The sequence below is a fragment of the Poromitra crassiceps genome (genome assembly GCF_964638095.1).
Source record: "Poromitra crassiceps genome assembly, chromosome: 3".
Taxonomy (NCBI): domain Eukaryota; kingdom Metazoa; phylum Chordata; class Actinopteri; order Beryciformes; family Melamphaidae; genus Poromitra; species Poromitra crassiceps.
Genome location: NC_139625.1, coordinates 3,989,797 through 4,014,563, shown reverse-complemented (window position 1 = coordinate 4,014,563; position 24,767 = coordinate 3,989,797). Strand labels below are relative to the sequence as shown.

Sequence of the window (24,767 nt, the reverse complement as noted above, 5' to 3'; positions counted from 1 at the left end):
AATGACAACAATGCAGAGCCAACCAAGCTTAAGATCAACTGAGGGGATCTAGCTCTTTTACGCAGGATATTCTGGGGAGGGAGGGGGGGGGGGTTATTTATTTATTTGTCCCAGTTTCCCCCCACAGGGATAATTAATTAACGTTTGACTTTATTTCCCCCCCCCTCTTTGATAAAGGCTTAAATGTAAACCTACAGTACAGACCGTTGACATGGGAGTTTTAGAAATCAAAAAGAAAAGGACAGAATTATGTATATAGCTTTGACAAACACATCAAGTTAAAATGATTCATGACCAAACAATATAGTGTCAGTCCGTGAGAACTCAAGAGTTGCGTAAAGAAGGATTTGTGGTATTGTGGCAGAAAGCTCTCTTCATTCGACCACTTCATAGAAGTAAGATGGATAGAAAATATGATATGACCATTTTACTCAACTCTATGTTGCATTTACACAATCAATATGGTCTTCTATTGCACATCAAGCATTCTGAACACATTGTAGAGATTTAAAACACAAAACAGATGAGAAACATTCCTTTGAACACGTTGGACGTGAAGAAAATTGGCACAAATAAAGGCATTTCAAAACAATAGAAATCTGTTTGACACTCTATAATAAAAGGTTGTGATTTATTTGGTTAAAAGATTTTCAGGAAACTGCTGAGCCGCCACTGAACTGCCCCAAAAGAATAAGCAATACAGATTATTTTTTTGAATTTTTGTTTTGCATATACATATATATTTTGAGTGTATCAAATATGACATGACGTGGTGCTAAAAATTAATCTCTCTGCAACTTTGGATTGCACCATAACTCAAGATACAGGTCTATTCATTCCCCCCCCCCAACACAAACGCAACCAAAAGATTTAGCGTTTTGAAACACATTGAAAACTCTTGATTCAATGTCACACATGTCAGTCCTTAATACTCACTCAATTCTAGAGTGGAAAGAATGTCATTTGCACACTTTGGCACTGCACTTACAGTTTGAGTTTTTAAATTCAGTGTAGCATTCATTTCAACATGTTTTTTTTTAATCCAGGGAAGGTGTAGTAATTATTATAGTTGAACATTTTAATCATTAATAATATCAGCTTGAGTACATTCAACAAATGAATTGGCAATGGTGGATTTCTAACTAATATTTTGTTTCATAACCATTTACTTAGATTATCATTGTCTTCCAAAGATTGATTGTAAATTATTTGCATGTAGCGAGAACAAGTTGTGTATTAATCTCCTTTTGCAAAAATAGCTGTCACACCTCATTTCCTCCAACTAAAGTCCCACGTGGATGGGCTGAAGACCAAGTTCTCTTTTCATATGAATCAATCTATAACAAAATAACTCTTTATGTTGTCACAAGCACAGAGCAGAGTATCTGTTCACTTTAGCCTTTGGGTTACATTGGCCACAGATCAGAGCACCCGTTCACTTTAGCCTTTGGGTTACATTGGCCAAGGCAACAGCAAATGCCTGCACTGCTGAAAAAGGATACTGGAAATCCAGGATATAGGCATTCCCATCAATTCTCCCAAACTGCATCACCTAAGAAAGACGGAGGAAAAGTTATGACACAGAAAAAGGGCATTTAATTTAAATTATTAGGGGTGTCACGATACACTCAGTTCACAATATGATATGATACATGATATTGGGTTCACGATAACGATACGATATTTTAACTATATGTTTTTGCAATCGATTTGTAAGTTGAGGGGGCATCCTCCACGCTAATTTGAGTAATTTCACCATTTTCATCCTCCGTGTCTGTAACGTCCCTCGTCTGTTCAAACAAAGCAATGAAAAGGAGAGCGAGCATGCAATCAGATGCAGATCAGTGCCACCATGTTCAGCTTCTTTTTCTCGCGATATGAGATTACATTTCAATGATACATATTGTCACGTTTTGATATCGCGATCTATCGTGGTACGATATATTGTGACATCCCTAATATATATATATATATATATACACACAGTATATATATATATGACACAGAGAGTATATATATATATATACTGTATATATGACACACACACACACACACACACATATCTCATATATATTATATATATATATACACATACATACATACATACATACATACACACACACACACACACACACACATATCATATATATATACATACATACATACATACAGACATAAAAAAAATTATATATATATATGTATGTATATATATATATATACAAATATATAAATATTATATATATATATATATATATATATATATATATATATATATATATATATATATATATAAAGTATATCTATATAACTGTTAAAGATTTATTATTTAACAAAATACCTGTCTACCATCCAGCTCAATCTGGAAATTCTTGGCTGACTCCTGAGTAACACGACCTCCAAAGTCAAGCTGGTAGACCTGGGTGGCTTCGTTCCATAGCGGTTGCTTATTGGCCATAACGTAGACAAACCCCTGACTGCCCAAACTGCGGTCCTCTCTGTCGTTGGCCTTGCGGCACTTGATCTCCTCCAGCTCGCTGGCCATGCGCAGGCTGCGCTTGTTCTTCCAGCTCTTACTCTTACTGCTCTGGTTCTGGTTCATGAGCTCGTCGCCGCTGATGAACAGCTCGGGCTCGCTCTCCGAGCTGTCCTGGAACTCGTTGGTGGTCCTGCCCATCTTCTTGGTCTTGTTGAGTTGCTCCCTCTGGCCCTTGGGCTTCTTCTTGTCTCTGCTGCCGAGCCTCGGGCTGGAGATGAGGGTGCTGAAGTCCGAGAGCGCCCGGCCCTCCTTCCTGGACTTGCCCTCGGAGACGTTGGCCACGTTGGCCTCCTCCGCTCTGCTGCTGTCCAGCCTTTTGCGGCTCTTCTTGCCGAAGCGCTCCGACTCCTGCGGGACGGGGCTTTCGTTTAGGGAGGAGCTCCGCTCCGGGAAGCTGCTGGCGGCAGACTCCGCTAGATCTTCCGCTGCGCTCTTCGGAGGCGGCGGCGGCGGCTCGGTGGCGGGCGGGGGAGGAGGAGGAGGAGGAGGAGGAGGGAGAGGAGGCGGTGGAGGTGGAGGCGAGAGAATTGGCTTCTCTAACATCTGGTGAGTCTTGGTGGGGAGGGGGGGCGGCGCCGGGTGGGACGGGGGGTCCTGCATGGGCGGAGGCGGACACGGGTAGGGATTCCAGGGGTGCAGATTGACAGGGTGCAGCTGGAGTCCGGCGCACGAGCTGGCCCCGGGGTACATCGGAGGGAGAGGGCAGCAAGCCAAGCTCGCCAGGCCGGGCGGGTAGCCCGGCGGCAGGACCAAGCCGGGCTCCGGGGTCTGAGCAAAAGGGGCCGCCGCGGTGACCACTTCGTTCGGGGGGTTCTGCAAGGCCTGGAGCGGGGGTCCGCCGCCGTGACCCACAGCCGGAGGAGGGAAAGGCGAGAGGGATATCTGGTAGCCCGACGGGAAGGTGAGCGTGCCGCCGCTCCCGTTGGCGGGAGGCTTCGTCGTGAGAACGAAGGGCAGCCGGGTCATGTCCAGGTGCTGAGCTTGACTGAAGATGAGCGGCGGCGGCGGCGGCTTGTGCGGTCCCGAGGGGGGCGCCGCTGCTAACATCGTCTGGTCCGGAGAGAGCCAGAACTCCTCGGTGGTGGACGGGTCCCACTGGTACGGCGGGGGGCGTTTAACCGTCAAACTGACGTCGCCCAGAGTCAGGTGACGCACCGACTTCTCGAGGTGACAGTGCTGGCTCAAAGTCTCGTCCTCGGTGAAGGCGGAGTTCACGTACACCGTTCTGTCGCGGCCGTTATCCACGACGGGGCTCAGCAGACTGTACGAGGACTGCGAGCTGCTCTTGGACGAGTGCACGATGATGGTGCTGTGGTGAGCGCCTTTCCCCGGGGGGAAGTCCTGCCTCACCACCGTGCCGCCCGCGATGCCGCTGCTGCTCGTGCCGCCGCCGCTCACGCTGACACTGGCGCCGCTGCCGCCGCTGCTGCTGCACTGCGTGCACGTGTACAACGCAGTGGGCACCCTCTGCTGGTAGGAGAGCGCCAGGGCACTGTTCATTTTCGCCTTGGTGGGAAGGGTTCTCGAGCTCTCGATGATCTGCGGCACTTTGAGGCCCGCCTCTCTGCGGTCCCGTCTCAGGGTGGCGTGGATCAGGCTATTGTCAATTCTCTGGGGAGGGGGCAGCGTCACAGTCACTTGATTGGCCGGGTCGGGGTAGGGAGGAGGGTCCCCGCTGGGTATCGAGTATCGGGGGACGGAGAGGCGGCTCAACGTCGCCGAGCTGTAGGGAAGCTGTATCTTTTTATTCTCCGACGAGGTGACTTTGAGCGTGGCCGAGCCGCCGATGCCTTGCGCGGCGTACGCACTCTGGTTGCGGACCAGGCGCCTGCGCGGCCGACACACCTCCTCCACGTTCCCGCTGCTGTCGAAGGTGGTGATCCTCTCGTATCCCAAAGGCGTCGGGTACTGCAGAGTGAGCGGGTGGAGCAAGAACTCGTCCTTCTTCAGGCAGGCGTCCGCCACCAGGACGCTGGGGCTGTCACAGTTGGTGACCAGGGTTTGAGGAGGAGGAGGAGCCGAGGAGGCCGCGGCCGCAGCCGCGGACCCGACGGTGCCCGGGTACGGAGGCGGAGGGTTCACCTTCCTCATCTGAATCTCCAGCGATCCGTCGATGTCCATGAAGGAGGGAGGCAGAGAGCGAGGCAGACTGGGCTTCAGGGTGTGTCCGTGCTCTCCCCTCTCGGGCTCGGCGGTGGGCGGCGGCGGGAGCTGCGGCAGAAGGTGGATCTGCTGCAGGGAGATGGTGGCGGGGTAGCCGGCGGGCGGAGGCGGCAGCGTGATCTGCATCTTCAGCTGCTGCTGCATCTGCTGGTGTTGCCGCTGCATCTGCTGATGCTGCTGCTGGATCTGCTGATGCTGCTGCTGGAGCTGCTGCTGCTGCTGACGCATCTCCAGGATCTGCTGGCGGATCTGCTGCTGCTGCTGCTGCATCTGCTGCTGCTGCTGCTGCATCTGCTCGTGTTGCAGTTGCATCTGGTGCTGCTGCTGCTGGATCTGCTGCTGATGCTGAAACTGCTGCGGGTTCTGCTGCTGCTGCTGCTGCTGCTGCTGCGCGTTCTGTTGCATTTGTTGGTGTTGTTGCTGGACCTGCTGTTGCTGTTGCTGCAGTTGCTGGTGGAGTTGCTGTAGCTGTTGATGTTGCTGCTGTAACTGTTGTTGTTGTTGTTGTTGTGATTGTTGTAATTGATGATGGTGCTGCTGCTGCTGTTGATGATGCATCTTCTGCTGCTGCTGCTGCTGCGCCGCCTGCATTTGCTGCGACTGTTTGGACTGCTGTTGGTGAGATTGCTGCGCATGAGAGCGCTGTGGGTGTGGCTGCGGGGGGAGATGGTGGGGCGGAGGTGGGGGAGGCAGAGTGCCCGGGAGAAGAGGACCCATCTCGAGCCCACTGAAGATCACCTGTCCGGGATTAGAGTATCTAGCTGGCACCGGGTACGGCGCGGCCACAGCATCCTGGCCGTGATCGGCAACTGGGACGGAGGCCGCGGCCGCTGCTGCGGCGGTGGCGGTGGCGGTGGGATTGGTCAGTACATCGAGCTGAATATTCTGATTGGCCAGAAGAGACTGAACCAGGCCAATGCTCTGAGTTGGGGACATGGCCTGGGCTGGGCTGTGGATGGGCGCAATGGGAATGTTGACTGTACAGGCAGGATTGTCTCCCGCCACTCCAGATCGACCCATCACTTTATGAAAACACAAGAGGAAAAAGCTGATTAGTGAGAGGATTTGAGCACGGATGCAAGAATGCACAATACATTTCAATAGAATCACACTCATTTATCAATATTTGCTGTACTGATGTAACAACAAGTACACGTGCAGTGTTTCCCCCTAGAAACATTTTCAGGTCTGGAGGGATTTCGAAAACGTACCTCGACCGCAACGGTGGGGGGGCCCTCGCCGGCGACGCTAAACTTTTAGCTAACCTGTTCGCATCTATGTTGGCAATGGCATCCCAAGTATCATCATACTATTATGGGATGCGATGCGAACCGTTGTATTATGGGATGTGCGTCTCCCAGGCAACGACACACGTCGACGCGTTTTGGAACAGCGCCGCACGCTGGCACAATGCTCCTAAAAGCAAAATGCTTATTGTTTTGAATGATTTGGCATCTTCTATTAGTGTCAACACTGTCAACACCAGTGTTGTTGTATTGTAATAATATGCCATAAAGGTTTGTTGAAATTTTGGGGAGAGCAGAAAAAATATATATTTTTTTTTTCTTTTTTTTCTGGCCTGGCGGGCCGCCAGGCCTGTAGAATGGTAGGGGAAACACTGAATTGTGCATTCATTCACTTCAATTCATTCGTTCATCCACACCTGGCAAGTCGTCCTCATCCTCACTGAACACATTGGGGTTGAAAACAGGAAGGCTCATGAAGTCAAGTGAAATCTTTCGCACTTCTGGAAGGTAGATTGTCATCTGCCTCGGTTGCAGGTGAAGCAGACTGGTCTTATAGATGACTGAAAGCACAGAGGAATATTATAATAATGATATATTATTATAGTGACTGTCAGAACTCACAAACTGCTCCATGTGACGTCTTGTGTGCGGCTTTTGTGGCATTTACCTGCACCCAGATTGGCAGGCAGGAAAGAAGCAAGGCCCACAATTTTGAACTTTGTTCCCCAAATGTTGGATGTGACTTGAGCGAGGTAACTGTGCTGTGAACCCAAAGAAATGAGTGAGTGATAGAAATACATCATGAGAATGAGCAATTGGTGTGATATCAAGAGGTGTGATATCGCTGGTAATAACAAAGAAATCATAAACAAGATTGGCAGACACCAGGGTAGGAAATTAACTTTTTTAAACAAGGGCTATTTTTGCCCCTGTGAAATATATTTCGGCGGCATTTTGGATCATTTCCAGGGCAATTTGATCAAATGTTGGGAGATACCTTAGTTGCACCTATGTTTCATGACAGACCAATCAATGACTCTTATCCAAGCATATTTTATTTCTAAAAGTTCATAAACAATCACAGTTAAAGATCCCCATTTCCTATCTCAACAACACTTTTGATTGTCTGGCGTGTTATTAATGTATTAACGTTCTGCTGGAGAGGCAGAATCTGCTCCGAGGGCGGCTGTTATTGTTTCTTTTTATTTATTTTAAGTGTGCGCACATCCACAGAGAATGGCATGGAGAGCCTTAACGAGCCTTAATGACTTGCACCTGGCGGGGGCGGACTTTCTGCAGGAGGATTTTTCTCCATGAGGTAAACAGAGAGAGAAGGTAAACACTGCCCATGTGCTTATAATACCGAGATTATATATGATACAAAGTGGGTTGATTATCGGTGAAGCCATCCTTTAAAGTCGAGCCGAACCCAAAAATGACTTCTTTTCTTTTAGTTCAAATACCTGGGTATGCAGTGCACCTATTTAATAATGTATGGCAAAAAAATCACAAAAATATAATTTCTTTAGTTTTTCACACTTTTTCACATCAAAAGTTCATTTTTCAAGATTTCATTGATAACAGCAATCAGTTACAGTTTGCTGACGTCACCTAGTACTATCAAATTTCTACCCCATTTCAACCAATCATATCACAACATGCAGCTGTCAATCAAATCTTCATTTCAGGATAATTTTCTCTTCCAAATGAAGTAGAAAATGGCACCTAGTGCCTGTCATCTGGCAGAATTCCTATCCCATAAACTGACTACTAACTTGGCCAATTGCATGAAACATGAACAAAAAACAAAAACTATCATCTCTAAGAATGCAAATGTAACTGGCTCGTTAAAACGCGCATTCCAGGAATATCGTATTTACAGAAATAGCGTGAATGGCGCGCGCATGAGAGTGTGGTAGTCAGGGGTCGCCCCTCGGAGATTCCAGGCGGGCAGGCAGCACCTATGCATCGGATTGTCCGCTCGCTCCGCACGAAGCAGCTGGCTCCCTGGTACTCTGCGGATCCCACTCGCGTAGCACGACAACAGGCTGAATTCCACTCGATTTGGGGGTGGAACACGCCAGGATTGGCCAATGCCAAAGCCAGTCCTCAGAATTATCAAATCAAATCATCGACACGTATATGGTCCGCCTCTCAATTTGTTTTCAGTGTACGACGCTCGCGCTAGTGCATTCCGTTCCGGTTCACGTCGACTTTAAGAAGAACACATTTAAATAACAAACGCCCCCACTTTTACATGCTGCAGCCACCGCAACAGTACCGCAGCAGTGCTGCCTGCGGAACTAAACGAGTAACATCTGCAGCACAGCGTTAATACAGATGCAGTTAGAGGCAGGCTTTGAAGCATATTGTACTATTATGATACCTCTGTGATTCCATCCATAGAAAACTCTCGACGTGTCAGACTGGGGGAGCGAAGTGGAGGTTTCTTCGTCGGTAACCGGGGAGACCGTGGGCCTTCCTGATTGGCCCGTGAGAGTTTGGGAGATTTTCTAGATTCCATGTTCATTCTTTAAAACAATCGAAATAAATCTTCAGTTATATTTTCATTTTTACTTTGACATTCTCAAATCACATTTTAGCTTGGTGATGGGTGATAATAACCGTATTGTATGCTATATTCTAAAATATTTACTTTCAGTCAAACAACAGGATAAAACAAATGCTAAGAATGACACTATTTGCAAATACTATTTGACTCAGATCTTTTTTTTTTTCAATTTTATGCCCCATTAGTGCTCATTTGATTTCTCAATCCTGGTTGCTGCTCCACCCTCTGCCGATCTGGGGAGAGCCGAGACTGGCTCCATGCTTCCTCCGAGACATGGGCAGTTAGCCAGCCGCTTCTTTTCACCTGACAGAGGAAGCTTCACCGGTAGGACATAGCACGTGGGAGGTTCACGCTATTCCAACCAGTTCCCCTCCCTCTGAACAGGCACCCTTAACAACCAGAGGAGGAACCACATTAGCAACCAGGATATTGCATGTTTTTGTGAAGGGGGTTCCTATATGAAGGAAACCCCCGGGAGGCACGGGGAGAACATGCAAACTCCACACAGAAAGGCCCTTTTGCCGACCCCAGCCGGGCGGTGGACACTCGAGGACATGCGGACGGGCACGCATGCCTTCAGCGTTCACCTCGTCCCCAGGTGGGAATCGAACCCACGACCTTCGAGCTGTGAGACGATAGTGCTTACCACTGCACCACCGTACCTCCCTATTTGACTCAGATGTGTATATTGTGTAGAAACTCTATGATTGTCAGTGTTTCTGACCTGGAGAGTTTGGGTCAGATGTGTATATTGTGTAGAAACTCTATGATTGTCAGTGTTTCTGACCTGGAGAGTTTGGGTCAGATGTGTATATTGTGTAGAAACTCTATGATTGTCAGTGTTTCTGACCTGGAGAGTTTGACTCAGATGTGTATATTGTGTAGAAACTCTATGATTGTCAGTGTTTCTGACCTGGAGAGTTTGGGCGATCGGTTTCCTCGGGAGACCTTTGGGGACTTCTTTCCAACCCACTCGTCACTCAGCTCAATGTCACTGGAGTCTGAGCAGTTACAGCTGTCAGTGTAGGAGATCATGGGATTCACACACACCTCCTCTGAAAAAAGGCAAAACAACGACGTCGCGTGACGTCCCCTCACACATACCTGGCTCATGTTCTTTGTAAAGAACATTATTACAAAAAACACCATATTCCATCAGAGAGCAGCGGTCATCAGAGTCTGTGGTGAATGGTTTTTACTCAAGGCGAATGATGGACTTAACCTGACGCTGCCAGATGGGGGCGGTATGATGGACATGGGCATCTTAGTGGAGGTCAGTTTTTGCAGTGGCACACTGTATGCGCATAGCCTGGGAACCTGACGAATCTGCAAGCGCATTTTTCATTTGCTCGTGCAGCTGTGCGTCTGGCCGCCCTCACGTTCAGATACATTTCCACCCGGCCTGAAAATGGCCGGCCCAATCACAGCCCCTTTATTCCACGGCTTTGTTAAACATTCATCTGATTGGTCAATCACACAGCATTCTCGTCTGCTATTTCTGTATAGCAAACCGCTGCTAGCAGACCGTTGCAACTGAACGCTGTTCTGATGGCGAGATATTTTTTCCTACTATGGGCCCGGGATGACCACGCCCCGAACTCATTTGATTGGTCGCCGCAACTGCTTCTTCCTGAAAATGTGCGGCAAGTAAAACAATTTTGGTTAAGATTATGGGGGAAGATGTTCAGCTCAGGTTGTGCTCGGGCTTGTGACTAAAGCGCCCGGCATGGTTTTGCGCAGCCACGAGTTGGAGCCTTGCCGCCGACGAGCGGCGACAGCGAGACTGTGCATACTCAAACGTAAGTCATCCAAAACGTTATCGTGTCGTTTACCAAGAACTTGCAATCATGTCGGTGGGGGAACATTTGATTGTCCCTCCATTTCAAAACTCATTCCGGTGAGCCTGCAGAAGGCTTTGCTAGATGAGGGACAAGCACGTTAAATGAGGAAATGGCATTTCCTCATTCCTCACAACAATGAGTTGTCGGCGCTAGACGGCGCAGGGTGACATTTTCGAGGAGCTGCACGCCCCCTACGCCGAGCTGCGGCGATAGGACGCCCAGCTGCGGCGACCCCCTCGGCGCAGCCGGCGCCGCCGATTTCGCTCGAGCATAATTTCCGCTTTAATGGCTAACGCGCTTGTTTTCCAATCTGAGGACTGGGTGTGTCAAACCACACATAACTTTAACAAGCAACTTTCTTATTTTCAAACAGGGTTAGGCAAGTACCACAATTTGGTTAGGGTTAGGGTTTGGGTATGGTTGTGGTTAAATAAGAAAACCCTAACCGTAATGTTTTTTTTTGGCAAAGGAGCACGGGTCGGAGTTGAACCTGGGTCGGCCACGTGAAGGAGTAGGCTTTGTGGTACGCATACTAGCCAGGTGAGCCACTGGGACGCCCCATATACCCCTAACCTTAACCACATCTTTTTTACTTCCTGCACATTTTCAGGAAGAAGCTGTTGCGGTGACCAATCAATTGAGTTCGGGGCATGGTCAACCCAGACCCATAGTAGGGGGGGGGGGGGGGGGGGGATCTCACGTTCTGATACCCACATTCAACATCCAGGTCAAAACACTTCTGTCAAAGCACCACTAGGTGTCCCTACTCAACAGGCTACAAACATAATGCCTCAGCTCGCCATAACAGCTGATATCATGCGGGTGGCAAAACAGCTGATCCGTAACGCGAGTCTGTTTACATGTGTTTCAGTCACTCTATGCTGTGTGTCACACGTTTCGTTGCTCTGATTGGTTGAGGCGTTTTGGAATGCGCCCGTTGGCAACGCCCCCTGGAAATGGAAATTGAATGGAGAGATTTCAGAACTATTCGCATTTTCAAATGCAATGCAATGCACATTGGTCTGACGATGACAGGCTAGTACAGTGGTTCTCAAAGTGGCGTCCAGGGAGCCCCAGGGGTCCTTGAGGGGGTTCCAGGAGGTCCCCAGCCAAAAGGGGGGTAATTTATTTTCGCTATAATTCCATTCATAAGTAACACAATTCATATTTTAGTCATGTGTTTTATACACTTTCTATAATAAAACATCTAAAAGCATCAATCTTATTATCATATGGGGGACCGTGGGACAAAATCCTATCAAATGGGGGTCCGTGGTCTAATCTTTGTCAGTTTAGGGGTCCCTCATGTGAAAGAAATTGAGAACCACTGGTCTAATGCATTGTGGGTCTCTTTAGTCTACTGGTATTCTCATGAATATAGATTAGAGGGGGCGGACCTACAGGGCAACATGCTCTGACCTCTATTGTCAAGTCAGTCATCAGACAAAAACATGCATACGCATCAAGCACAAAATATTAATTTAGTTTACATATACACGTCCAAACTGTAAACTGAAAAGGTAAATATTCCCTAGGTTTGCACTTGCAATTGCTGTTGGATAATGTTAACCTAGACTCAGCTCTCAGTCTTAATCCGTTTCACTACTGTAAGACTGAGAATATTACTATTTAAATCTTTTCATAACGTTAGGTGGTGCTGTTGGAAGCCTTGCATCGGAGAACCAATCATGAGCGTTGTGGGCGGGCCTGCTTTCTGGGGGCAGTGACGCTCATGCAGAACCGGTGCTGTCGCGTTTGCGGAGAAACATATTAATCACTTAGAAACAAACATAACCTGTTAATAGGACGTGTTTCATCCGGCCCCGGCGGCTAGAGGTCTTTCCCCCAGCGATAAGCCCGACTCCCGAGGCTAACGTTACAGAGCCTGCTGTCTGATGACTTCACAGCTCACAGTAGCAAGCGGGCCACTTCCGGGTAGGAAAAATTATTGTAAAATAAACAACAGGTACAAACTCTCTTTGCAGCACATCAGTGTCTCGCTCTATATTGGAACTATGAAACATTGCATTGCCGCTACCAAATTAAATTCTAATAATAAATGTAGGCGTGTCTGCTGCCGGCCGTTCTCGCCGGGCTCAATGAACCAGATTTGGAACAGTAAATCCCCAGACGTTTGGTGGTTAGGTGGCGCTGTTGGCGCCGCCCACCAAACGTCTGGAAACCGAGACTAGGATAATGTTAACTTGTGTTCTCCTCACTGCAGCAGCCCCCACTCTTTCTATTCAAATGCTCACTATCCGCATGCTCTGAAGTCTAAAGCCCACCTGCTTTGCCGTCTGTTTTTGGATCCATGATGAGGAACTCGGGCCGCAGCTTGCTGATGCGCCGTCCTTTGAGGAGGGGCACCAGGCCGCCCAGGTGTTCCAGGTACAGAGTGTAGCAGGGTCCGCCCGCCTCGGGGTTGTCCTCGGCTCGCTTCATGGTGCAGTGGAGCCTCTCGTTCCCAGCTGTGGGATAGCTGACAAAGTCGCGGATGTTGTTGGGGTCGGGAATTGGAGGCTAGAACAAAGAGGGGTAAATACATTAAAAAAGAATTTCGATATTTTTCAACCCTATTTTCGTATTTGTTTATGTATAACTATAAGTCATGTGAGCAGAATTTTTTGAAATTGAAGCGGGATTGGCCGAGATCGCTTCAGTCGCTTTTCCCACATGCCCCTCCTGCCTCGTGCAGCCTGCACGTACGTCCACTAAAAAAAGCTTGTTTTTTTTGCAATGGACACAGGCTCAGATTGTTATTGTAAAAGAGAGAGAAAATGAACGCCTGTATTTGTGTGTATTTGCGTGTTCACCCTCTGTCTGCTGTCCGTCACAAAGGTAGAGAGAGAGGGGAGTACGGTGGTGCAGTGGTATGCGCTGTCGCCTCACAGCTCGAAGGTCCTGGATTCGATTCCCACCTGGGACGCTGTGAATGCTGAAGTAATGCGTGCCCGTCCGCATGTCCTCGAGTGCCCGCCGCCCGGGTGGGGTCGTCAAAAGGGCCCTTCTGTGTGGAGTTTGCATGTTCTCCCCGTGCCCCCTGGGGGTTTCCTTCTTATAGGAACTCCTTCACCAAAACATGCAATATCCTGGTTGCTGATGTGGTGCTATGTCCTACCGGTGAAGCTTCCCCTGTCAGGTGAAAAGAAGCGGCTGGCTAACTGCCCATGTCTCGGAGGAAGCATGGAGCCAGTTTTCGGCTCTCCCCAGATCGGCAGAGGGTGGAGCAGCAACCAGGATAAATATAAATTAGCACTAATGGGGGATAAAAGAATCTGGGGGGAAAAAACAAAAAAAACAAAGGTAGAGAGAGAAGCTACCGTTGCCCCCGCTCCTCAGTTTGTAATCCGTATAACGTTAGTCTGGCTCAAATAAATACGGGCGGCCTTCGAATTCAAAGGCCTCGTCCATATTCTCGAAATCAGATCAATATTCAGCCATAACTTACAAAATCATGCAGCTCCGCTATCTGTTACCCCAAACAAACATGGCAGCTCCCACTCCCAGCTTTCCGCCCCAACCACAGCTGAGCTTCAATCTCTACCAACGTGACCTCAATACCCAGAGTGCCTTGCGGCCCGAAGAGCTCCCCTCGGAAATTGTATCTCTCTATATCAGGGGTGGGCAACTGGCGGCCCCCGACCTCACTCAGTGTGGCCCCTGGGTAATTTTTTTTTTTTTTATCAAGGCGGACGTTTTTGGTTAGATTAGGTTAGACCACCAAAATCTGTGTTTTTATTTTACTGTACAACCCAGAACATGGCGCTAATGACGTTAGCATTGTCCATCCACATACTGTTTAACGTTAGCATTTGAGCTAACGCTATTGTAACAAACTATATCCAGGATGCACATTGCACATGCAACATTACTAATCTGATTAATACCACATATTTGGGTGATGTACCATCAAATTGCTGTAGCGGGCTGTTTTAAAGCTAGAGCAAAGTTTCTGGTGTCATCTGAATGGAAGAATGACTAAATTTGAATATGAAAAATATAAATGTTGGTATAATAAACTTTGATTACCAGTCCTTTTCATCAAATTAGTAGCTATAATTGGGAGTGATGGTGTTACAGTAGGCTACTGGTGGGAGTGCACAGTCACAATCTGGCCCTCTGGTAGCGAGGACATTTTTTGTGTGGCCCTCTCTATCATCAAAGTTGCCCATCCCTGCACTATATTAATGTCATGATAGAATAATCCTGTCAGTATTAAAAACAAGCTTGTTTAGTGCAGTAGGGGCATGGGGGAAAAGCGGCTGCCAACTGAAGTGATCTTGGCCAATACTGGACCAATATTTAAAAAAATCTGTTCACATGACTTAGTTATACCGAAAGAAAAATATCCTTTAAGGTTGGCGATCATTCAACTTGAAACATTTCACAGTATTTGCATGATAGCCGTGTAACAACGCTAATCAGTCACGCTGCATATTGTTGAGTAGAGCTGAACGCACCTTGATGGTGGGTATGAAAGCGGTGGTCACATAAGAACAGAGCAGGGAGGGCATGTTCAGTTTGCCCACGTCTCTCTCCTCTCGCAGGGCGCTGGCAATGCCCTGTTGGCACAGCAGCTGCAGGCTGGCCACCCTGTGCTCCACGCGCACCACATACAGTGCCGGTCCACAGGCCAGGAAGAGGCGAGAGTCTCTGTGACCCCAACAGATGGTGGTGATGGGTCTCTGAAAAACAGCCAATGATTTAAAAAAAATCAAAATAAATGAATGAATAAATAAATAAATACATAAATAAATACATACATAAATAAATACATAAATACATAAATAATAATAATTATAGTAATAATAATAATAATAATAATAATAATAATTATTATTATTATTATTATTATTATATATACTGTATATATATACTGTATATATATACTGTATATACAGTGTATATATATTATCTATCTATCTATCTATCTATCTATCTATCTATATATATAAATAGTCCATAAATACTTAACAACCTAGTGCATTTTAAGCATGGGGTGGCCCTAGTGCGACCTTACAGGACGGCTTTACCGATTATCAACCCACTTTGCATCATTATAATCTGGCACATGGGCTGTGTTTACCTTCTCTATGTTTTCCACATGGAGCCTTTGTCTGCCTGCAGAAACTCCGCCCCCGCCAGCTGCAAGTCATTAAGGCTCTCCATGTGATTCTCCGTGGATGTGCGCATACTTAAAACATTTAAATAAACGATAACAGCCGCCCTCGGAGCAGATTCCGTGTCTCGAGCAGAGATTCCGCCGTTCCGTTGTGACGCATTGTGACGTAAAACGCGTCACAGCGATAAGGATGGAGAGGCTCAGATCCCTGAGAGCCAACTCACTTCATAAGTTTCTATCTATGTGGGAGCCGTTTCTGGCCGACCTCGACGAGGTTGGCGGTGACTTTCCCGGTTGGTTCCTCTGGGACCCCGAGTGGGACGCCATGCGCAACGTCTCTTACAAGCACTATATCAGGCATGTCCAAAGTCTGGCCCGGGGGCCAATTGTGGCCGACAGAACGATTTTAAGTGGGCCTCGTCTTGCCCCACAAACGGGCACGGTCTGCATAATCGGGCACGTCGGGCGATGCCCGGTGTGTGTGTGTCAGGCCACTCACTGAACAGCAGGCCAGGCGCCGCCTACTGGTTTACTAGTGGTTTTACTACTTTATTAGTTAGTCTGAAGTAATAATTACACCCCAGGGTTAAAGTGGGTGCATCTCATTGTAAAATTGGACTCAGAAGCTCAGAACCATGAAAATATGGACAGAGCCACCGTGATGTCACTCATTCATTTCTGGACTCTTGTGTTGGAGCCTTGAGTTTTGCATTAGAGACTAAAACCAGTGTTGGCCTAATTTTTCAGAAACAAAGGTTGGGGCTTGAGCAGAACACACTACCATGTGTTTAATGTTAGGGGCTTGCTTAAACAGGAAGATGTTTAATGAAACTGAGAATATGAAAATGTTTATTATTATTGTTATTATGATGTGTAGTTCTTAAGCCTGTGGAGAATAACGCAGTATGCACGATCTGATCACTCTTCCTTAAATAAAGTTTGCTGTGAAGCGTTTGTACAGAGGCATGTTTTTGGTTTTACTTCTTCATATTATACTTGCAGTTATCTAGGCAATGTTGATGTTTCTATTAGTGAACAAATAGGTAACATGTATCATCGCGTTAGCATTATATTCACTAAATCTTGCTTCAAACGACCCAAATTGGGCTTCAAACAGCACGCCGGCACGCGCGTCAGCCCATATCGGCCTGGCCTGCTTGGTATCTAATGCCAGGCCTGAATTATGATCCCAGTCCGCCCCTGCTCACAAAATATATTATTATGTGGACCTCCACAAAGTATTGGTTAATGAAACAAGTTCAATAAGCATTTTTTCCATTCACCTAACGATGACAGCACTTTCATACAGTTTGTACACAAGCACCAAGTGGAACTAATGTTTTCAGACAGTAAACAAAATCCTTAGAGTACAATTGTATTGTATGTGATTTGTTTATTTATTAGAAGCAGCTGGCCCCCGGTATTATCTAATCTGGCCCCCATTCAAAAAAGTTTGGACTGCACTATATGGATGGTAGCAGCATATTTTAATTGTCGATTATTATATGTATGTATTTTCTTTCCTTTCCTGTCTCTGCGCTTGTTCGTTTGTTTTGTTTGTATATTGTTAAATTGGAAAATTGGAAAGAAAAGAAAAAACGCGTCACAGCGGAGCGTTTTGCCAGAGGAGGAAATGGAAGCTTTCTGCGTCTAAAACATATAGCGAAGGTAAACACGGCCCATCTGCTTCTATTAACGACATTATAATGATCCAAAGTGGGTTAATAATCGGGTTAAAGCCATCCTTTAACCCAGGGATACTCTACTTGCTTTGCCCGGGGGGCACTTTCGTGAAATGATAGGAGGCCAGGGGCCAGTTAATAAACAATCAATATACATTTTTCTGTAGCGGATTGTAGGTTTTTGGGGTGTCAGCCGGACAGTCTGACAATGTTGTGCACACCGGATAGTTAGTTAGGTTAAGTACATACATAAGTGCCTGGGTAGCGAGCAGACGGCAGTATTTGACAATTTAGCAGCTAAATCATAGATTATTGAAAGATATTCCATATTCCAGACTGAAATGTTATAAAAGTGTATTGGCCAGAATTACATGAACATTTGGACACTTATTCAGCAGGTATCTTGCATGTTGCGTTCAGGTGCACTGTTTTTTGCAATTCCACCGCATGTGGCCCGCGGGCCGCACGTTGAGTATCACTGCTTTAACCCCTAACACTGGCAGGGTTACACTGCTATTCTCGACTATGGCTATACTATATTCTCCTCCTAGGCTATTAGGTTGCCTAGGAGGACTAACCTGTGCGGGCGTCTCTAAAGTGTAGATGTGTTCCCCTTGGACATTATAGAACTTCACCAGGGCGTTCCTCATGATGGAAGCGCAGGCAGGCTCGGCAGGGAGCCCGTGTCTCTCCATGCCGGCCACAGCCAGCAGGTCTCCCTGGGAGCACCACTGGACCTCAACATCTGGAGAAGGAGAAGGAGCGGGAGAAACCGCACGTATGGTCATAAATCTCCAGGTAAACTCAGTCAAAATATCCGTATGCGATCATTCAATAATGCTTTTCAATTGCTTCTTCATATTTATCCTAAAATCTTTTCGTCTTTACAATGTCGTCTATTTTTACGAGGTCGACGGCAATCAGAAATGCACCCGGAGATAACCCTTCATGATGAGCAGGTCACAGAGATTGAGATCATCATCATGCACTTCTACGGCACCTACTAGTTTATGACAAATGCCATTTCACACTTCGTCATAGTCGTACCTCCGAGAGCTGACTTCCTACCTTTCAGTCCTGAGCGAATGATAGTGGGGGAGAGGTCATCATAGTTGTTCATTAAGCTGATATCTCCTGACAAGAAGCCGACAGTCAACAAAGGCTTGACTCTCCTCACTTGCAAGAAATAAAGCAAACCCCCTGTTAGCGTCCCCCAGTCGACACATTGAACAAAGGCAACAAGCAAGTTCTACCCGCGGTGCACAGGGGGGGAGAGGGCGTGTACCTAAAGGCAGGACATTGTCGTCGGAGTCGGTGTCGCTCTCTGTACTGTCCTCCACCAGGAAATTGGGGCAGTTCCAGGACATGCTCACGATCCCATCGGACTCGTGCAGCAGAACGTGGGCTAGCATCCGTCCATGGCAGTCCATCACGATCACCTGCCCATCCGCCGTGCCAAACAACACCTGAAGGGGGCGTTGCACGTTAAAGCCATAATAGACAACAACACCATGAATATGCTATGCATCATCAAATACTTGGGACTGCAAAAAAAATGTCCATCCTAACAAGTCGTTTTTAAAGCAGTGCAGCCGCTTCTATACGTGACATGTTTGTAGCACGAGGTGTCCTTTTGTAGCATGAGAGGGTAGATCAGGGATGGGCAACTTTGACGACAGAGAGGAGCCACACAAAAAATGTCTCCGCTACCAGAGGGCCAGATTGTGACCGTGCACTTCCACCAGTAGCCGACTGTAACACCATCACTCGCAAATTATAGCTACTAACTTGATGAAAAGGAATGGTCATCAAACTTTATTATACCAACATTTATATTTTTCATATTCAAATTTAGTACTTCTTCCATTCAGATGACACCAGAAACTTTGCTCTCGCTTTAAAACAGCCCGCTACAGCAATTTGATGGGGTACATCACCCAAATATGTCCTATTAATCAGATTAGTAATGTTGCATGTGCAATGTGCATCCTGGATATAGTTTGTTACAATAGCGTTAGCTCAAATGCTAACTGTTGAACAGTAAAATAAAAACACAGATTTTGGTGGTCTAACCCAGGGGTTCCAAACCTTTTTTGTGCCACGGACCGTAGATAGATGGGGAAAAAAGTTGTGGACCGGTTGTCAATTTTAATTAATTTTTTTTTTAGTAATAATAATAATTGGACCGGGCTCGCAGCCCGGTACCAAATGCGTTGCGGCCCGGTACCAGTCCGCGGCCCGGTGGTTGGGAACCACTGGTCTAACCTACCCTAACCAACATCCGCCTTGTAAAAAAAAAATATATATATATATATTATTTATTTATTTCTTGGAAATTGACCCAGCGGTCACACTGAGTGGGGTCGGGGGGCCGCATCCTGCCAGTTGCCCACCCCTGGAATAGACCAATCAGGAGTAGCCTATGCATATGGAGAGGGGGGGGGGGGGGGGGGGTTAGAAGCGGTCGACCTGCATAAGAGGCTCTAGGCTTATGTTATTACCAAAGTGACGTCACAAAGGATTTATTTTTGCCAAGGAAGACTTGTTTCCAGGCTCCAAAAACACATCCAATCTGCGCTCCTAAACCTGCACCCCACCTGGGTGTCATTTTCTAATCTTCTCATTATTCTTTTTTTTAAATAATAATAATACTGAAAACAACATTAAATGAATTTAATGTGCGTTTAAAAGACTCATGTATGTACGTTGAAGAAGAAGACTTGTACCTGCTGATCATCGGGCGTCCAGATGCCGCAGGTGATTTGACTCTCCAGGTTGATCTCGGAGGACCAGTGTCTTTGTCCGCTGACGGACCCGACTAACACAAAGCCATCTCTGTACGCGATGAGGGCCTGCGTGCCATCATGGGACCAGGTAAAGTCACTCACCTGGTGGAGAAGAAAGACGCACTGTCATCAACGTGTGCGGTTCAGTTGTCTTTACTGTGAGTTAACAATATATCTCTACACCTTTTTTGGCTTGTGACCCCACTTTGACGTCACTAAAATCTAGGGGCCCCCCAGACATTCAAATTTCGGTACATCGGTAATATCATCAGTGACATAATCAATGATGCCACATGTATGCTGACTTTTCCCCTTCGGAATTCTGACGTTACTTTGAGAATGCTGACTTTAATCTGAGAATTCTGACTTTTTTCCTCAAAATTCTGACATTAAACTCAGAATTCGGACTCTAATCTCAGAAGTCTTCTGATTTTTTCTCAGAATTCTGACATTAAAATCAGGAATGCTCACTTTTTTCTTAGAATTCTGATATCAATTTCAGAATTCTAACTTTTTCCCAAAATTCTGACATTGAACTCAGAATTCTGACTTTACCGAATTCTGACATTGAACTCAGAATTCTAACTTTATTTTCAGAATTCTGACTTTATTTAAACTCAGAACTCATTCACATTTTTCACATGTGGCCCAAATCGTAGTTTGTGGTGTGTAAAAGAAAGAAAGAAAAACATTTGACAAAGGTTAGGAACCACTGCTCTACATTGACTGTACTTGGCAGGTAAAAGTGTTTCTGAATTTTGAGGCATGTTTTTCAGGACTATCAAGTCACTGCTATTCATCTTAAATGTCTTGTTGTTTCGTCAGTATTTACTGTATTTAATAGCAGGGAAAAGGTGTACCTGTGCTCCTCTGTCATTCACCAGCTCCACAGACCACCTTCCTTCATACTGAATCCATACAAAAATGCCTCCTTCCATATCACATGTGGCCAGTTTCTGAAAGGGTTCATTCCAACGCACCAACACAACCTGCAAAAAGCCCAAATCACTGTTATTACACTCCACAAACACACTCTCGACATACTGCATACATATTACACTGTTATTACACTCCACAAACACACTCTCGACATACTGCATACATATTACACTGTTATTACACTCCACAAACACACTCTCAACCAGCGTTTGGGAAGCTACTTTAGCCGCTTGCACACACACAGATCACGCAAAATTGCAGTTCAGAAGGCCCGCAAAGCCAGCAGCCTCATCACAGAAATTGCTTTCACACACAGCCAAGCAGCATCGCCACATTCGCGTCCTGGGGTGTGCTTTCAGGTGACAGCCACCCCTCCCGGATTGAAAGGCGAGCGGAGGCATTTCCACCCAGCTCCTCCTTGCCCAAATGAATATTTTGATAGGTTAGTGTAGCCTAGGCTACTGTATGCTGAACGAATTCATTCAACAACCAAACATCGCCGATGTATGCCAGCCAACGACGTGCAGCTGCGGTCATTAAGGATCAAAGTGATTATTGATAAAACACGAAAGTGTTTTCCACATGCAGCATGGTAACAAGGCTTTCAATAAATCTGATCGACTTTATGGATCACAGATGCACCATCATGTAGCCTATTAGGTACAAGGCTAATTCTTATCTTTTGGTTCCAGTTTTTTGTAAAGCAAATTATTCCCATGAAGTAGCCTAATTAGCGTCCATTCTGAAAGACAACGCCCGCATATCAAACAGCTGCAGTCTGCATAACGTTCGTCGGGGGAATAGTATAGGCTATAAATGCACATGACTAGTATAACGTTAGTAGTTTTTGTAAGGGAATGCACAACTGGCTAGCTAGACAGATTGCAGTTCTGGAGCAGGTTTCCAGAGGGAATATCCTCAGACCAACTCGCCACAGACAGCTATAGTCCTCTGAAGCTTATTATTATATCCGTTAATTTTACCTACCAAGTCAACATCGTTTGAGCATAAAGCCTAACCTACTTACTCATGGAGCATTCCTCCTGGCGCCCTGCAGTCATGATTGTATAGGCTACTTTTTTTACTTTCACTCATGCCTTTCTTATTGTTGCATGAGGTGATTTCCCCTGTAATTTCTTTTATGAATGAGCTGACCAGTCGCACCGTTCCGGCTTGGCGCTCCTACGCTTTCAAGTGGAGGCGGGTTGCCTGGTAACCCGGCGCTGTCACTATAGGTCCAGTGGCGGAACGAAAGGCGTACAACAATTACCCACCAACCCGCGTTCACAACTTTCACATCGGAGGCGCGGATACTATTTTCCGTGCATTTTGCGGCTTTCAAGGCCGGTGTGAAAGCGGCTTTTGAAAGCATAGCTTAGGAAGCTACCAACATGTGTCGGAGGAAGCATGGTGCTAGTCTACGGCTCTCCCCAGATCGGCAGAGGGTGGAGCAGCGACCGGGGCACCAGGGGGGAAATTGGCCAAGTACAATTGGGGAGAAAATGGGGGGGGAATCAGAAAAAAAGAGTTATGATCCATATGTTCTGACAATGATCATGAGAACAGCCAGGAAAGTGCATGTAACCTTGACACTTGACACTTTTTCTGTACCTACTAGTTCTGATATCTATTGGACTTACTAATTGGCCATTTAGTCAGGCCTCGCTCACAGAGTTGGCATGCAGCCTCTCCTCTCTCTCTCTCTCCAGAGGGCTTTCTGCTCGGGTGTGCTCCATCATCAGCTAACGAATGGAGCTCTCCATGGTGCTGAACCTGTGTTCCCTCATTTTGCTCACTAATTAGCTTTTTTTTTTTTTGCCATTTAGTCAGCCCTAATTAACTAATCCAGCCCTGTCACCATCTGCTCGGGACCTCTGCTGGTACCTCTGCCAAATACGAATGCTGTCAGGCCAACGGTGTCCGAGTAAATGGAAAAAGAGACACATAAATATATACATAGTTTTGCTCATTTACGTGTAAGATGGTACCGTCATATGGAGTTTGGATAAGGTAAACAGCTGGAAATGCACATACAAAATGATGCACATTCTGTAAATGTTATCTAAATATAACCTGACACTGCCAAATGGTTGTGTGATCTGATCTCATGGTTGTGTGATCTGATCTCATGATCTCGCACGAATCAAGCTGCCTTAGTTGCAAGGTTAATCTAAATATGAAAAGTCAATATATTTGATAGCTGAATTTTTTTTTAAATGCACATCTGCATGCTGTGAGACACTTTCTGTACTTATGTACGGCCTTCTGTAGACCTGTTATTTCTAATGCAGTGCACTTTCTCATTTTCTCATTGATTATACTATATTGCATACAACAGGTATTGATGGTATTGGTATATTTTGTTAAGTGATTTATTCATTGATTTATTTTGTTCTAGAGCAATGTTCTGCTGTAATTCCCGCCCCCCATATGTTTCATTTATGTATTTGTATGGAATACATTATGATTTTGTAATTGTTGGTTGCATTACATTTAAGTACCGCTATTTCTTGTTTATATTCTTTCTTCTTGCTGTATCCTATTGCTATTGGTTGCTGCAACAATCCGATTTCCACATGGCGGTCATTAAAACCTCATCTGATCTGATCTGATCTGATCTGATCTCGTCTTTTCTTATCTCATCATTCACCTCGCTGTTGTGTCCTCGCAGGTTAAAATTGATTCTCTGCGGGGTGTTTCTGTCCCTCCTGCAGTGACTCGATGTAAACGTCACCCCGACAACTCCTCTCCCGTTCCCGGTGGCGAGCCAGCCCTCCTCGTAGTAGCGCCTCCGGCACACCGGCTTGTCCTTCTCGCTCTTGGGAACGCGGCCTTTCCAGGAGAGGCAGAGGATGTTGGAGTCGCTGCAGAGGATGGGACCATGTTCCACGGCGGCCAGCATCCCTACTGAGTGACCAGGCTGACGGGCAAAGCAGAGAGAGAGAGAGAGAGGTCAGTTAAAGCTGCCATGTGCAACTTTTTTATTATTATTTTTTTACATCAAATTGGACATAAATAAATAAGTGAACTATATGATGCATTATCAGTGTAGTCTTTGCACACAGGGTCACAGACGGGGGGGGGAAATCAACAATAACTTATATTCCATTTACAAGTCAAACTCATCAGAAACATAATGTGTGCCTATGTGAATATATCCCGAAATTGTAATGGCCATGCAAATAAACTGCTGGGTAGCAGCACTGTGGCGCAGTGGTAGCGCTGCCGCCTCACAGCAAGAAGGTCCCGGGTTCGATTCCTGCCTGGGACGCTGTGGGCGCTTAGGGTGTGCGTGTGTCCCCATCCCCATGTCCTCAGTGCCTACGGCCCAGGTGGGTTAATCAAAAGGCATGTTCTCCCCCTGGGGTTTCCTCCAGATAGGAACCCTCCCCGCTAAAAACATGCAAAATAATATGAATAATAATAAAATATTGCTGATATTCTTTTTTAGGCCTATGGGCTGCATCATGTTCAACATACCTCATAGCTCCTGGACATGTTGAGTCAAGATTCCTCCTCTGAATGTGTCCATATTTCCATTCAGATGATGCACTGATGAGGGCTAAGTTGTTGTAACTGTTCTGGTCGTGATGCTTAGAATGTGAAATCTATGGGGACGCAAAAGGCATGATCGTATACAGCCAGATTTTGTCCAGCTCTAAAAATCCATCTGATCAAGGAGCTCTGCACACTTCAGAGTTGGTGTCTGTCATCATCATCGTGAGGTAGGTAGCCTAATGTGAGTCTTCTCTGGCAGCAGCGGCCCATCCCCATGTCTGTGTGTAGCCTAGTGTAGTGCTTTCTGGAGAACTCTGCGAAAAACACAGAAATAGCTACACCCTTATTCAACAAGTAACGCCATCTGAAAAGGCTTAAAAT

General features: G+C 46.3%; 1 protein-coding gene across 1 annotated transcript; it reads right to left on the bottom strand.

Annotated features, from left to right (window-relative positions):
* Positions 1-1,435: 1,435 nt before the first annotated feature.
* On the bottom strand, positions 1,436-23,790 carry tulp4b (TUB like protein 4b; the record flags this gene model as incomplete). Its single annotated transcript, XM_083632651.1, has 14 exons — positions 1,436-1,552; positions 2,339-5,721; positions 6,363-6,506; positions 6,614-6,707; positions 8,333-8,477; positions 9,432-9,573; positions 12,645-12,879; positions 14,820-15,044; positions 17,742-17,908; positions 18,232-18,363; positions 18,449-18,629; positions 19,890-20,051; positions 20,810-20,938; positions 23,539-23,790. The coding sequence occupies 14 exons, from the start codon at positions 23,788-23,790 to the stop codon at positions 1,436-1,438; spliced, it is 5,508 nt and encodes a 1,835-aa protein (XP_083488777.1).
* Positions 23,791-24,767: the final 977 nt, after the last annotated feature.